We start from the raw sequence: 15,477 nt of genomic DNA on the forward strand, positions 1-15,477 counted from the left end.
AAAAGATTCTTAAAAAAAAAAAAAATGATGTCTTTGTCAAACAGTGTGGAGTGTGTTCCGTGGGAAGAGCCTGGACATGAGAGATCTGTTTGGCGTTTGCCTCCAGGTAGAAGCGATCAGGAGTGGGACAAAGCTAGAAAGCAAGATTCTTTCTTGCAGTTGCTCTTGTTTGCTGACCTTGGAATTGGGAAGAAAGATACTCCTGAGACGCTTCTGCCATAGAATTTGCATGGCTCAGTGAATGAACAACATGAGCTGTGAACAGGTAAGCAAGGGCCCTGGGCACTGGGCAAGGGGCAATCAGGAGTGGGAGGGTGTGATGGTCCAGGGCTGACCAGTACTGGAGGGGGCGGGTCAAAGAGGAGGGGGAGCTGGACAGTGGAGGAGCCACCAAGGAGCGGGGAGCAGAACCAGGCACAGTGTGTCAAGCAGAGCTGTCTCAGCACAGGGTAAGCGCTGTCTGCTCTTTCTCGTTTATCCAGTTAACAAATATATACAGGGACTTCCCTGGTGGCACAGTGGTTAAGAATCCGCCTGCCAATGCAGGGGACACGGGTTCCATCCTGGTTCAGGAAGATCCCACATGCCGTGGAGCAACTAAGCCCGTGCGCCACAACTACTGAAGCTGGTGTGCCCTAGAGCCCGTGCACCGCAGCTACTGAACCTACATGCTGCAGCTACTGAAGCCCGCGTGCCTAGAGCCTGTGCTCCGCGACGAAGAGTAGCCCCTGCTCACCACAACTAGAGAAAGCCCACACCCAGCAACGAAGACCCAACGCAGCCAAAAAGAAAAAAGAAAAAAGAAAAACCAACCAAACAAACAAAACAACAACAACAAAAAAATATCTACTAAGCATTTACCATGTACTAGGTACTATTCTAAGTGCCAAGGTATAGCAAGGAAAACAGACATAGGCATCCTCTTGGACTTTACATTCGGGTAGGGTGGGGAGAGACAAGTGATAAGCCAGAACATAAATAAGACAAGGTACTGTAATTGCAAATAACAAGCACTACAAAGGAACTAAAACAGAGGACATACTGGAAGTGCCTGTTGCGGGGGGATACCTAGGTCGGGCCTTGGTGAGGAGACGCTTGAGCTGAGATCCAAAGGATGAGAAGGAACCAAAGGGCCACTCAGCGTGGCCAGGAAAAAAAGAAAAAAAAAAGCCAAGGGGAACCCGGTAGGGTCACAGGATGTGGGAGTGGGGGAGGGCAAGGTTTCAGAGGCGGGGGTGGGTGAGTGCTGGGGCAGGGGGGCTGCTGGGGGCAGGGTGTGGGAGAGAGGGGTTTCTAAACGGACCAGCAGGTGCCAAGTTCTGAGGTAGGGATGAGTTTGGGTGAGGTGCCGAAAATGAGTTTGGAGGCAGGGGAAGGAGGGTGGGGAGTGGGAAAGGGGCAGGTCACAGAGCTCTTGCTTGCCATGATGCGAAGTTTGGATCTGATTCTAAATATACTGGGAAGCCACTGGATCATTTCTGTTTTTGTTTTGTGGTAAAATATATGTAACAAAATTTACCATTTTAAATATTTTTAAGTGTACAGTTTAGTGGCATTAACATTGCCCAACACTGCTCAACATTCATGATGTTGGGCAACCATCACCCCTGTCCCTCTCCAGAACTTTTTCATCTTCCCCAACTGAAACTCTGTACCCCTTAAACAATAATGCTCTATTCCCCCTTCCCCCAGCAACCACCATTCTACTTTCTGTCTTTGTGAATTTGACTACTTTAGGCACCTCATATAAACCACTCGGGGCTTTTAAGCAGAGTGTCAAGGGTCAAGGTAATCCGGTTTGCATTTTAAAAACCCACTCTGGGCTTCCCTGGTGGCGCAGCGGTTGAGAGTCCGCCTGCCAATGCAGGGGACGCGGGTTCGTGCCCCGGTCCGGGCGGATTCCACATGCCGCGGAGCAGCTGGTCCCGTGAGCTATGGCCGCTGAGCCTGCGCGTCCGGAGGCTGTGCTCCGCAACGGGAGAGGCCACAACAGTGAGGCCCGCGTACCGCAAACAAAACAAAACAAAACAAAAAAAAAAGCACTTAGAGTCTGGCATGCAGTAAGTGATCGATCAAGATAAGCTAATATTATTAATGTCTTAGTCACATCACAGAACCAACTGCAGCTCTTGCATAGTCAGCCAGTGTTCTGTTAGGGGAGCTTGGAAATGGAAGCACATTCAGATGGAGCATGAAAGCAAACGAGTCCTGTCATCCAGTAACTCATCTAACTTTTTTCTTTTTTTTAACATTTTTTTTTTGGCTACGCCCAACAGCATGTGGAACTTCCCCAACCAGGAATTGAACCTGTGCCCCCTGAATTGGAAGGTGAAGTCTTAACCACTGGACCATGAGGGAAGTCCCTAACCTTTTTTTTTTTTTAAATAAGTTTATTTTAAAATTTTTATTTAGTTTTGGCTGCATTGGGTCTTCGTTGCTGTGCGTGGGTTTTTCTCTAGTTGTGGCGAGCTGGGGCTACGCTTTGTTGCGGTACGCGGGCTTCTCATTGTCGTGGCTTCTCTTGTTGCAGAGCACAGGCTCCAGGCACCCGGGCTTCAGTAGTTGTGGCACGTGGGCTCGAAAGTTGTGGCTCGTGGGCTCTAGAGCGCAGGCTCAGTAGTTGTGGCACACGGGCTTAGTTGCTCCGCGGCATGTGGGATCTTCCCGGACCAGGGATCGAACCCGTGTTCCCTGCATTGGCAGGCGGATTCTTAAGCACTGCACCACCAGGGAAGTCCCTCGTCTAACTTTTTATACTACAATAATGACTTAATAACGAGAATCCAGTTTGTTTCACAATGTCAGCAGGGGCCAGTAAATTTGAAGCGTTCATGTTACTTTTCTGGGAGCCTGGAGGAGGCAGCGCCAGGAGGTGGTGGAAAGGCTCGCATTAGGAGTCTGAAAACCCCGAGTCACTAATGGGCTGCCTGACCTTGGGTCATAACTGGGTTTCAGTTCCCTTCTGTAAAATGACTGAACTCTAAGGGACTGAGAGGCATTCGGCCCAGTGTCCTCAGTGAGAGCTAGTAAATGTGTGGAAGTACTATAGACAAACAGACTGACTATAAGGCACAATCACTGTAGGGATATTTAAGAAACTATTAGAGGAATGGTGGGGGGCTGGGGGAGAGGACATTCACTGGATATTCTTATGTACCTTGTAAATGAAAACACAAAAAACCAAAAACCTGAGGAATGAATTAGTTTGCCAATAATAGAAACATATATTTTAATGACCGGGTCACTGAGTGGGCCTTCTTGCGGGGATTGGGAAGAAGACATTTGGCCGGACAGCCCCTCACTCCAAGCCCGGCGTCCCCGTCTCCCCAACCCCTCGCCGCCGCCAGCCCTCCCTCACCCGCGCCCGCACCCGCGCCTCACCTTTCACCCACCCGACCTGAGCGCGGACGCCGAAGCGGCTGCGGCCATCTTAACTACGGGCAGGAGGCCCTTGCAAGGCCACTAGCGGAACAGCAAGAGAAGACAACTCGAGGGGGGAATATACCAGATCATCAATGCCAGGCCGACACAGAAGCTGTTACATGCCTTTCGCTAAAGTAGAAGGACGGTAGAGTGTCACCATCTCTTCTGAGGGCTTCTTCATTTCCCGGCCCTGGGACCAACGAGTTCGCGTAACAGGCCGTCTCCCGCCATCCTAGAGTGGCCCCACCCAAAGCTACTTCCGGTCGTCTGGGCCCGGAGGGACCCACCCCCACCCAGCACCGCAGGCTGAATCACCAGCGTCCCGACCCGAGGATATGGGGGTGAGCCCAAGACTCCGACCCCGGCCCTGCTCTGGGATCCCTGCGCAGGTGCCGGTGAAGGCCGGGCGGGAAGGAGCTGGAAGAAGGCCGAGGGCCACGGGCTTCGTGAAGGTGGCCCTGTATTTCTTCCCCGAGGAGTGGGGATGTCTGCGGTGGCATACCTTAACCTGGCCGTGCTCGGTGAGATCCAGCGTCCCGGATCTCTGAAAAGGGAAGGGGGTGGGTGGGACGAACAGGGCCAGGTGCCTGAATCCACTGAGCCTGACTCCAACAGAGTCAGGGTGACTCTCTTTCCCGGCATCCTCGCCAGATCAGCCTAAATTCATAAGTGACCCTCTCCGGTCAGATTTCAACACTGCAAAAACTTCTAAAAAAAAAGTTCAGGGCCTCCCTGGTGGCGCAAGTGGTTGAGAGTCCGCCTGCCGATGCAGGGGATACGGGTTCGTGCCCCGGTCTGGGAGGATCCCATATGCCGCGGAGCGGCTGGGCCCGTGAGCCATGGCCGCTGAGCCTGCGCGTCCGGAGCCTGTGCTCCGCAACGGGGGAGGCCACAACAGTGAGAGGCCCGCATACCGCAAAAAAAATAAAAAATAAAAAAAAAGTTCAGAACCTGTACCGGCCTTAAAGGCGCATGGCACACTAACCTCCACGGACTCAAACCAGATCTTTCCCTACAGGCAAGCCATCTCCTTGACTCCAGCTAAGTAGAATCTTTGTTCTTTGGACATGCTTCTAGCTTAATGAGCCTTTGTTCTTGCTATTCTGCTGTGTTATATATTGACCTCCAACTCTAACACCCTTCAATGGCCTTCTCAAATGCCATCTTCAAGAAATGGGGGGGGGGGAGGGATAAATTGGGAAATTGAGATTGACATATATACACTACTATATATAAAATAGATAACTAATAAGGACCCGGTATATAGCAAAGGGAACTCTACTCAATACTCTGTAATGGCCTATATGGGAGAAGAATCTAAAAAAGAGTGGATATATGTATGTGTGTAACTGATTCACTGTACACCTGAAACTAACACAACACTGGAAATCAACTATACTCTAATAAAAATTAGAAAGAAAGAAAAGAGAGAGAGGGAGGGAGGGAGGAAGGAAGAAAAAGAAAGAAAGAAAAAGAAAGAAAAAAAGAAAAGAAATGAAATTCCTCCTGGAGCTCTTCTGCCCTGTGCTGGAAGTCTCCTCTAAACTGCAGCTCTGTGTCCATCTCTATAGCCCTGAGCACAATCTGCCCAAAGGTCCTCTCTGCACCTGTGCCAGCAAAGCTCCTACCTGGTATCTCTCTTAGAGCAGGTACTTTATCTTGGTTCACCAATGTCTCCAATACCTGGAACATCTAGAACAATGCCTGGCACACATGAGGTGCCCAGTACATTTTCATTAAATGAATGCGTAGGTAGTCTTAAGAACTGTTTATTGGATGATTAGGGTTCTTCTCCAGTTTTGCCAGACCCCAAACCAGCCCTCATCAAATGGGTGGAGCAGGAGACCCAACTGTGGGGTACAGGTGCTCAGGATCCCCTGGAGGAGGAAGCCTGAGAGAAAGCCAGAAAGATGGGAAGTGGAGGTGATGTCCCAGTGTCAGCTGTAAGGGAAAACGTTTGTTGAGCAAGAGACACCACCTATGTGCTCTTTACTGCTAGCGTTACTAATTTTCGCTGACCTGAACTTATGACACCCACTGGAGATTGCAATCTTGACCTTCTCTTTCTCACTTAATTGGCTTTGAGGTATCCAAGTGGTCACATGATTAGGTCACACTGTATGAATCATCCAGACCATAGGTCAGTGGCAGTGTGTGAATTCAAGTTTAGGATGGAGGCAGTTCATCTGTCTTCCAGGTCCCTGGTTCCTATAACAGCTGCCCTTCTGGTTGAGAGTATCTCTTCTGGTTGGCCCTGGAGTGGGTGGGAATGTCCCTGGCTTGGGAGCCCTCAACTGGCCAATTCAGTCTAGAAGGGGGCTTCCAGGGCTGGGTACCCATCTGAATGCTTCTGTCATTGTGAAGGTTGATTCTATCACCTGAACATATGTAGGCCTTGGAGAGTTAACAGGAAAAAAGGTAAGTTTTGAATCTGCTATGTTTCCCAGCACTCACTCAGAAAAATGATACGTTTGGAAGGGGTGAGCAGAAGTCTATCTGGGAGTTGTCATGAGGCTCTGGGGCCAGAGACACTGACGTGGCCTTGGAGCCTGTGGCCAAGGCTCCCTGTAGTCAGGACTTTCCTAGGCCCTCAGTGTGTGCCCAGCTTCAACACCTGGTACTCACACTACACCTCATCCCCACCCCAAGTGCAGTCATGTTTACCTTTACCTTCAACTTGGCCCAGTGCGCTCTGTTTTGTGTTTTTTTCTTTTTTCTTTTTTGACCACACCATGCAGCATGCAGGATCCTAGTTCCCCAACCAGGGATCAAACCTGTACCCCCTGCAGTGGAAGCACAGAGTCCCAATCACTGGACCTCCAGGGAAGTCCTGGCCCAGTGCACTCTGGAGAGGGACCCTTTACTTGCAGCTTGTGCAGTACCTCTCATGCTACTTGCTGACTCACACAGGCAAGCAGGCCTACTACTGTCCCCACAGTGGGAGGTGCTTCAGCCAGAGGCCACTAGTAGACCCACCAGATTGGTACCATGGCCCTCAGGGTCTGACCCAGGGGTGCAGACTCTGCCCAAGGTTCTTCTCCAGGAGAGTCCAGACCCCCCTGCCAGCTTTCAGCACTACCCAGGGCTCTTCCAGTGTGTGATAGGGATGGGCACTGACAGGTGACAAAAAGCCATCACTCTTAATGGAAATTTTCTAGTTTCTTTTGTGTCCTTCAGGGGGCCTGAGAGGCTAAAAGAACTTGCTGGGTTTGAGCCCCTGGGCAACTCTGCACCCTTAGTCCTTACCCTCCACGGACCACCCTACAACAAGCCTCTCTCCTTGGCCAGGCTAACCCCTCCCAAGTTTATGTCTTCCCCTTCCCTCCTGCTGAGATCAACTCTTTACTTGCCCAGCTCCCCTAGGGAGAAGCAGCCACTGGATACAGGGTGTCAGGCGGAAGCCTCAGGGGGGCCTTTGGAAGGAGGCAAACAGACAAGAGCTCCAGAGTAAACCCCAGAGCTGCTGAAGATGTGAAGTGCATGTCCATGAAGTGTGTGAAATGCTGTGACTGATTTAAGTGGCCAAAGGAAAAATATCAAGGCTTCTTAGGGCAGGGTATTTATGAAGGCTTGTGGGAAGCACAGACTAGACAGTCAATAAATGTGTCCGGTGAGAGAGAGGGTTTGGAGGTAGAAATGATGGAGAGAGTTGGTGCCATTTGCTAAGACAAAGACCCCAGGAGGGGCAGGTTACGGTAAGAAAGGGATGAGTTCAGTTTGAGCCATGCAGAGTCCGAGGTGCTTGTGGGCCATCCATGCCGGGGCAAGGTGGCAGGTGGCTCTGTGATCAGGAGCTCAGGAGGTAAATAGATGTTCGGGAGACGTCCTGTAGGGCATGTCGGGGGAGCGTAAGCTTACAGAAAGAGGGTCCTTCCGACCTTTCTCAGACCTCACCCTACTCTTCCCCAGTCGCCCCTACGATCTCCTGAAACAGAAGCTCCCATAATTTCAGGCTCTATCAAGCTTCCAGTAGAGAAGGTTCTTTTACCCGCTCCATTTTTTTTACCCTCAACATTGGGGGAAGCCTGCTGTCACCCAGTGATGGCCAGCGACGAAACTGAACGTCTGAATTAACAGCGCGGAGCGGCCTGGGGTCTGGACTGGAGGTCGCTGTTCCAAACCTGGGCGGGGCCGCGGCTGCGCCTCCAGCGCGACGGGCGCGGGGACCCGGCGGGGAAGCCGGGCCGCAGCGCCTCCGGGGCCGGGCGCCAAGCTCTGGGGAACGCCGCCTTCGGGCTGGTGGCAGCGCCTCCTCGGGCGCCTGTAGCCGCCGCGGCCATGTTGGCTGAGGGCTCGAAGACAAAGCCACCTGGAGACACCGGGGCGGCGTCATCTGGGCACGATGGCGCGGGAGCGAAGTCCGTGGGGCCGCGTTGCCGCCATCTCTTAGGAAGGCATCTTCCAGTTCTGGTTCTCGGTGCACCTTCAGTCACCCGCTCTTAGTGTTCAGCCAACCCCGTGGGCCCTCGAGGGGCCATACCTGGTCTCCCGGCCTCACGACGGCGACCCGACCCTCGGGCCCGGCCACGGAGCGTTCTGGATCGCGGAGGCTCCGCGGACCCCGGCGGGTAGGGGTGGCGCTGGCCCGCTGCCGGGGTGGCACTTACGATGGCGCCGCCCACGGCCCCGCTCCCCGCGCGGGGACCTAACGGGGCCGGGCGCCAGGGGGGGACACCCGAGCCCCTGAGCTTCGCGGACGTGGCCGTGTACTTCTCCCCGGAGGAGTGGGGGTGTCTGCGGCCCGCGCAGAGGGCCCTGTACCGGGACGTGATGCGGGAGACCTACGGCCACCTGCGCGCGCTCGGTGAGGCTCCACCTGCTCGCCTGCGCCCACAACCCCGTCCACCCCGCCCAACCTCTGGGTCCTGCACGTGGAGTGGGAGGCCCCAGAAAGTCGCGACCCTGGGCGGCGGCCTCCCCCGCAGCGTGGGCTTTGCGTTCTTCTCCCCCAGGCTTCCGAGGCACCAAGCCAGCCCTCATCTCCTGGGTGGAGGAAGAGGCCGAACTGTGGGGTCCAGATGCCCGGGATCCTGAGACGGGAGAGTGTCTTAGAGAAGCAGACACAGGTGAAGTAGTGGGTACTTTGTCCCATGGGGACTTCCTCTGGGTCTGACCCATCCTGCTACCCTCTGCCAACTCCTTACCTGCTCATCAGTTTCCCCCCTGAATTGCTTTCCCAGCTAAGGTTGTTATGCCTGGTCCCTGCCTAGCTCTGGTTTCAGCCTAGAAAGGGGCTGTGAGTGTAACCCAGGCATACCTGCCTCACCACTTCCAGGTCCGCGGTATCTGAGCCCCTCACATCTAGTTGGTCTCTAAGCTCCTTGGAGCTCCGCATCACCCCGTCTGCTGTTTGCCTGCTCTCTAGCTCCTCTGCCACCTCCTCTGTGTTAGTTTACTTTCTTTTTGTTGTATTTTTGTAGCAGCCTCCTTTCTCTTGGCTTGCACGGTTTTCTTCCTCCACTTCATCCTGTCCACCTGTTGCACAGTGCCCAGCCCCTCTGAACTTGTCAATGCCAGTCACCTTCATGCCTCTCTTTGTGCTGCATCCTTACCATCCACTCATCCTCTGTGATCCAGCTAAATTGTTATCCCTCTGACCCCCATTTCCTCAGCCCGGAGGTAGAATGTACTGTGCCCCTGTTCCTTCCCTCTCTCTCTGTCTCTGCAGCTTTTCTTACCATCCTCTGCAGCTGAGGAAAAGGTGTCACTCCTAGCTTCCCTGCCTGTACCAAGCTGAGTGCCAGAGGCAGCTGTGGGTCCAGAAGGTGCTCGTATCTAAGAGGCTTCTCTGTCCCCATATGGGCTGTGGGTATCAGGGACCAGGATAAGCCAGGGTCTGAGCTCTCCCCTTATCTCCCAGCAGGTTCCAGAGACAAGGAAGAGAAAGGACAAAGAGAAGGGACCGAGGCACTGGGGAAGATCCTTTCCGTGGACGCTCAGCCTCCCGGACTGACGGCTCTCAAACCCTTTTCTGCTGGGTTTTCTTATGGCTGGGAGCAGCCATCGAAGGTGCCTCGCCGGGGTCGCCCACCACTCTGTGCCCATCCCCCGGTCCCCAGGGCAGACCAGAGGCACGGTTGCTACATGTGCGGGAAGAGTTTCGCTTGGCGCTCCACCCTGGTGGAGCATCTGTACACCCACACGGGTGAGAAGCCCTTCAGTTGCCCTGACTGTGGCAAGGGCTTCAGCCAGGCCTCCTCTCTGAGCAAGCACCGGGCCATCCACCGAGGGGAGCGGCCCCACCGCTGCCCGGACTGTGGCCGGGCCTTCACCCAGCGCTCCGCCCTCACCACCCACCTCCGGGTCCACACGGGCGAGAAGCCCTACAGCTGTGCTGACTGCGGCCGCTGCTTCAGCCAGAGCTCCGCCCTCTACCAGCACCAGCGGGTCCACAGCGGCGAGACCCCCTTCCCGTGCCCAGACTGTGGCCGTGCCTTCGCCCACGCCTCAGACCTCCGGCGCCACGTGCGCACTCACACGGGCGAGAAGCCCTATCCATGCCCAGATTGCGGGCGCTGCTTCCGGCAGAGCTCCGAGATGGCAGCCCACCGGCGCACCCACAGCGGCGAGCGCCCCTACGCCTGTCCGCAATGCGGCAGGTGCTTCGGCCAGAAGTCAGCCATGGCCAAGCACCAGTGGGTCCATCGGCCCGGGGCAGGGCGGCACAGGGGCCGGGGTGCCAGTGGGTTGCCTGTGCCCCTGGCCTCTGGCCGAGGGGACCTGGACCCACCCGTGGGCTTCCAGCACTACCCAGAGATATTCCAGGAGTGTGGGTGATGGCCTCAACGGTGACAAGGCAAAGGGTGAAGATCTAGACATTGTCTGAGGCCCAGGGTGGCCTCAGGGGCCTGAAACTCTGGCAGCTCTGGGGAAGCCACAGAATTCCCAGCCAGAGCTGGACCTGGGGGAGGAAGACTGTTTCATCTTAGGCCCTCATGAGCTTCATCTGCTGATAACTTGTTCCCTACTGTCCCAGACTCTAGAAGACCCCTTTGCTGAGTTAGGGCTGAGGTTAGAACCCCCACTAGACTTTCACTGTGGGGAAGAAAAGGCTGTTTCTAAGAGGATTGAGGTGGAGAACTTTGTTTTACCCACTGACTTTACTGCAGAAGTTAAAAACTGATGGCCGGGTACTGAATGTGGTCTGTAGCAGCCTTTAAATTTTTTTTTTTTTTTAGCCCAGCCAGCATTTTTAAATGTTACGAATTATTGGTTAAGATTTAAAAATCAGGATATTTCACACAAAAAACCAGGTTTCCGGTCTCTCTTGAAAAATCCGAAGATTTGGCCACTCCACCTGAGCTCCCACAAAGCCACAGTTGGTGGGAGCTGAGGGGCAGTTGCCCCATCGGATGGAGACCAGGCTCTCCAGTTCAGCATGCCCGCCACTCCTTATCACCTCCTGACCAGTGTCAGCTGGCACTCATCATGGCTCGCCAACATCTCTGGCAAAGCAGGCCCTCTCCATCTGGCATTTTTCTACTCATTTACATGACCTGTTGGGATTCTGTAGTCATTTGAGTTTGCAAACTAGTCTACAGCATTCAATTGTTCTTGAACAGGGATTCAGGTAGAGAGCATATTTGTATAACGGTGGCAGGAGAGAAGTAAAAGGAGGCTTTACGTTAGATCTTGGCTCGTATTGCATTTTATGGTTTACAAAATACTGTCTTGTCCATCAACTCATTTCACCCTCATAATTGCATATGGAAGGAAGCATCTTGCTTGGAGAGGACAGCCCATCAGGAAGAGGCAGTCAGGACTGAATTTTTTGCCCCAAATGGAGTGGTGTCTCCACCTCAGCACCACTCAGCTGACCTGCACTTCCTGTTTTTGAAGGGCAGGGGCCTGAGAGACCCCTCTAGTACTCCTTGGGCCTCCCTGGGAGAGCCCTATGGCTCAGGCTTTGCTATTCTAGGCCCAGCCAGGAGGGCCTCATCACATTTTTGAACTGGAAGAGATCTTAGCTTTTCCATCCTTTTGCATTTGGGGACACTGAGACTGGGGAAAGCTGAGCAACCTGTCCAAGGTCACACACGGAGTGAGATGCTAGGATTCTTTGTTTCCTGCTGTCTTTACCATACCACTCCTGAGTTCCTTGCCAGTGTCTCAGCCAGGGTTCTGGAAGCATCTTCCCACTCCCTGAGATGACACCCAGGCACTGACCTAGACTAGGGACAGAGCAGCCCAGTGTTAGTGAAGCCCAGGTACAAGATGACTGACAAAACAGCCACATAGCCAACAAGGTAAGGGAGAAACCAGCCTTAGATGAGAGTTCCAGGGCCAACAAAATCAAAGCTTGCATCTTCACTCTCTTTAGGACCTCCATCACCAACAAAAGGGGACAAGGCCAGGAACATTTGGGGTTAGTAGCCAGAGGGAACTGTACTATTCTATATTCCCAAGCTCTGCACAGAATCCTTCCCCCATCACCCTGTGACTCCATCATCCATCTACCACTCATTCCTTTGTGGTCAGAGTCCAGCCTTGTCCAGGTGATGGAAGCAGCCAGCCATGTGCAGACCCTTTCTTGCCTCTGGTCAGGATGACCCTTCCCCTCAAGTAGGAGTAGCAAGGACTTATGTCCTCAGTGGCCTGTGTGCACTTCCCTTCTGAGAACTCAGCCCTATGTCTGGCCTTAGGAAGAAACCAGATTTGTCAACCTAAAGAAACTTCTAAAGGAAGAGGTACAAAACTTGGGGAAAAGACACTGTTCAGGTAAAGTGATGGACTGACTTGATTCCAACCTAATCTTCCAATCTGACCCCACCAAGATCTCTCTTAGACTAAACTTCACCAGGAAGATTGGCTCATATGCCACCTGTCACAGGGGGAATGTGGGAGTGAGGAGAGGCACCTTGGCAGTAGTAGCTACCTTTGTACCAGCTTTTATTCCCCTAGAGAAGCCAGTGTCCAACCCATCCTTCCCCTGCCCCTCAGCACTGCCTGGGGAAAGCACAGCCTGCGATACCACTTCTCAGGTCAGCCTCAAAGCCAGGTCTGGGCCCTGTCTGAGCTTGCCAATTAAAGGTATAATCACTACTGTCTCTGAGTGCTCTGAGGTTTGCAAGACTTGCGTAGGTCCCCCAAACCAGAACCAACTCCTCTGCTTCCTGCCCTCGTGACCCAATTTTCCCCCCACTTAATATTTGAGTATCATGGAACGCTTAAGCCTCAGCCTCAGCCCCTTTTTAGCTCCTCACTCCTTGGCACGGATACTTCCCCTAACGGTAAGGCTCCCTTTTCTCTCCACTACCACAGGTTTTTGAGGCTCAGCCCCTGAAGCAATTTAAGCCAGGAAGGGGGTTTTCCTAGGGCTTCATTGGTGCATCAGGAGAAATGCTTGTCTGCACCAGTGAAAACATGAGCCCCATCCACATGGCCAGAGTGAGAGGTCAAGGCCATGACCATGTACATGGCCCCTTCCTAGTTTGTCCAAGCCATGTAAAGGATAAGTATTGATTTGAGCTCCAAAGACCCCTAAATTTGGGGGGAGTATTTGTTTATGTGTATCTTTCTAGGAACAGTACGTGCAAAGACGTTTATGACTCAGAAGCTCAAACCTGCTCTAGGCCAATATTTTTCAAAGTAAGGCCTTTCTGCCACAGAATCACATGCAGTTATCTCTTCAAAATGCAGCTAGCTCCCTGGGCCCTGTCCCTAGTCTATTGTATCTCCAGTGATGGAATCTTATGGCTGCTAAAGTTTGAGAGAACCACTGCTCTGAACATAAAAATGTTATTTTCTAGCTGCTCTTAGCGTTGCAAGAGTAGGGGTTGGTGTCAGGGCCTGTTCTAAATGTGTCAGGCCAGCTGATAACTTCGCCATACACAAAGACTCCCATTTCCTTTGTTCTTCACAAAGGGGCCTGTGTCATGATTGGTCTCTTTCTGGGTACCTCAAAGCTTCTTGAATTTACCTGGGCATCTCTCATAGCATCTGACAGAAGCCCACTTAGAGGGCTTGTCCTTTGCATGCAGGGAAGAAGCAGATCACACAGAAGCCCCTCTCACACAGAACCTTCGTCAGGACTCTCTTGGGTGTGGGCCAAGTTGGTTGGACCATAAACTGTGGCTGCACACTGAATAGCTCTGCCCCGGTGCTGCTGCACACCGAGGGATGATGCTGTGGACAAAGTGGCTGCCCAACTCAGGACATGCACTTGGTCAAGTTGGAACCCTCATCAGAGTCTTCCCTGTGCTTAGAGCCTATCCCTGCTATGGGCATGTGGCCAGCAGAGGCTGGCTGCCTCTCGAAGGTCCATTGCATAGAGAGGACAGGTGCTGGAGGAGGCTGCCTGGAAGTCGGCCAGGTACTAGTGAGACTGAATTTCCACACGGAAATACTGGTGCCAGAGCAGACTGAAGCCCTGGCCCAACTTCTGCTAGTCGTGGGGCTTGTGGCCCATGCTATGATGAGTGCCGGCAGGGACCATGTCAGAGCTGGGGCTAGAGGACTCACCACATACTTTGCAGGGGACGGCTGCTCTCCTGTGGGAATTTTCTGGTGGGTAAGCAGGTTGGAGGTCAGAGAAAAGTGGCTCATGAAGGAGACTTTTATCTCTCATTTGTGTGCTTTGGGGATGACCAGGAGGTGGCCCAGGTCCAGCTCTTCCCATAATCACTGCACTTGTAGGGTGTTCTGCCTGTGTGGGCCCTCTAGTGCTGGACCCTGTGAGCCATTCTTCATGAGGGTTTTAGGACAGACAGTGGGATGGGAGAGAGGCATGGAGCTGGAAGCTGATCCTCTGGAGGGCAGAAAAGGACTCCTGCTTTATTTGTAGGATGGTATCTCTATCTGTGATTCTGTCTGTAAGCCTCTACTGAGAACTGAGATCGCGTCTCTCCAGCCTTCTCTCATTTGGAATTCTCCAAATTCTTGTTCTCATCTCCTTTCAGGAGAATGGAATATGCCATCTTTCCTCCTAAGCAGTTTCCTCCTTTCCTTTGTCTGCTAAGGCAACAAGAAAACACAATCTATGGCTCCTGCATCACTCCCACAGAGAGAATTTGGTTCATTAATTGTCAAGAACACTACCAACTAGTTTCAGCAGCAAGGGTAGAAGAAGGACAAGAACTGGATCCTATTAAATTGTCTTTCCAGGGTCACTTTTCCTTTGATTCAAAGCTGCATCTAGGGCAGTGTTTCTCAGGTTCCCTTCCTCTACAAGCCTCTATCCAAGTCAGACAGGACTGGAGAGTGGTTCTCTCCTATCCACTTCCACTCCTGAGAAAATCCAGGAACCAGGGACAAAGGCTCCAAGGGATTGAGTTAAACTCAGTCTTTGGGGAAGGTGGAGGGGAGAGGCAGGGTAACAGAAAAGGAAACAACCTTCTTCCTGCGGCAGGATCCCCCGCGACTGGCCACTTCGGCACCTGGAACCTGTGGGAAGAAGGAAAGTGCTGGGAAAGAGAGTGTGAGAAGAGACCGGGGAGTCAAGGGTGTCTGTCCTCAGATGCCTTGTCTTTCATTCTTCAGAAAGATAAAACCTAATGAAGGGTAAATGGGGGCGGGAAAATGTCTGAAAGCACTGGCTCGACAAGAAGGGAGACGCCAGGGACCTCCTTCCCACTCCTCCCGCTAGCACTTCTGAAGCACAGAAGAGGTGGAACCGGCCTGCGCACCCTGCAACCAATCAGAAAGGTGCCTCGCGTTCCCTGGCGACCATTAACGCCTAGCAGTTGGTGTAGTGGGAGGAGGCGGGACGGTGAAAGCACGCGCTGCACCGACCAATCGGTGAGCTCCCTGGGAGGGAGGGGCGGTGCCTCTGGAAACTGGAGGCAGGCCTGTTTCCTTGGCAACGATCCTAGCCCTCCCTGAAGGGTGAAGGGTGGAGATTAGGAGAAGCAGCGAGCGGAGGGGGCCAGGAGGACTAGGGGTGGGCGCACCGGTGTGGGGGAGTGGAGTTCGAGGAGGGGGGTTCCAGACTCAGGAGCCTCGATGAGCCTAAGTGGCGGGGTGGGGTCCCGAGGCGCGGCCAGAGCTGACCCCAAGGCCCGGGAGGGGAGGGGAGCTAGACACCGCCCCCGCTGGCACCGGGAAGCGTCGCTCCTT

At 53.4% G+C, this 15,477-nt stretch overlaps 1 protein-coding gene across 3 annotated transcripts; it reads left to right on the forward strand.

Moving 5' to 3' along the window:
- The first annotated feature begins 3,476 nt into the window (after positions 1 to 3,476).
- On the forward strand, positions 3,477 to 11,272 carry LOC132477081 (zinc finger protein 764-like). Of its 3 annotated transcripts, none has more exons than XM_060079375.1 (3): positions 3,477 to 3,944; positions 8,376 to 8,489; positions 9,284 to 11,272. In XM_060079375.1, exons 1-3 carry the CDS (start codon positions 3,908 to 3,910, stop codon positions 10,198 to 10,200), a joined length of 1,068 nt encoding a protein of 355 aa, XP_059935358.1. In that variant the 5' UTR covers positions 3,477 to 3,907; the 3' UTR covers positions 10,201 to 11,272. The 3 variants fall into 3 exon arrangements, with proteins under 3 accessions (XP_059935358.1, XP_059935360.1, XP_059935361.1); XM_060079377.1 differs by lacking the exon at positions 3,477 to 3,944 and adding an exon at positions 8,014 to 8,227; XM_060079378.1 differs by lacking the exon at positions 3,477 to 3,944 and adding an exon at positions 8,014 to 8,227 and having other exon boundaries at positions 9,287 to 11,272.
- The last annotated feature ends 4,205 nt before the right edge of the window (positions 11,273 to 15,477 follow it).

The sequence above is a fragment of the Mesoplodon densirostris genome, chromosome 16 (assembly GCF_025265405.1).
Source record: "Mesoplodon densirostris isolate mMesDen1 chromosome 16, mMesDen1 primary haplotype, whole genome shotgun sequence".
Taxonomy (NCBI): Eukaryota; Metazoa; Chordata; class Mammalia; order Artiodactyla; family Ziphiidae; genus Mesoplodon; species Mesoplodon densirostris.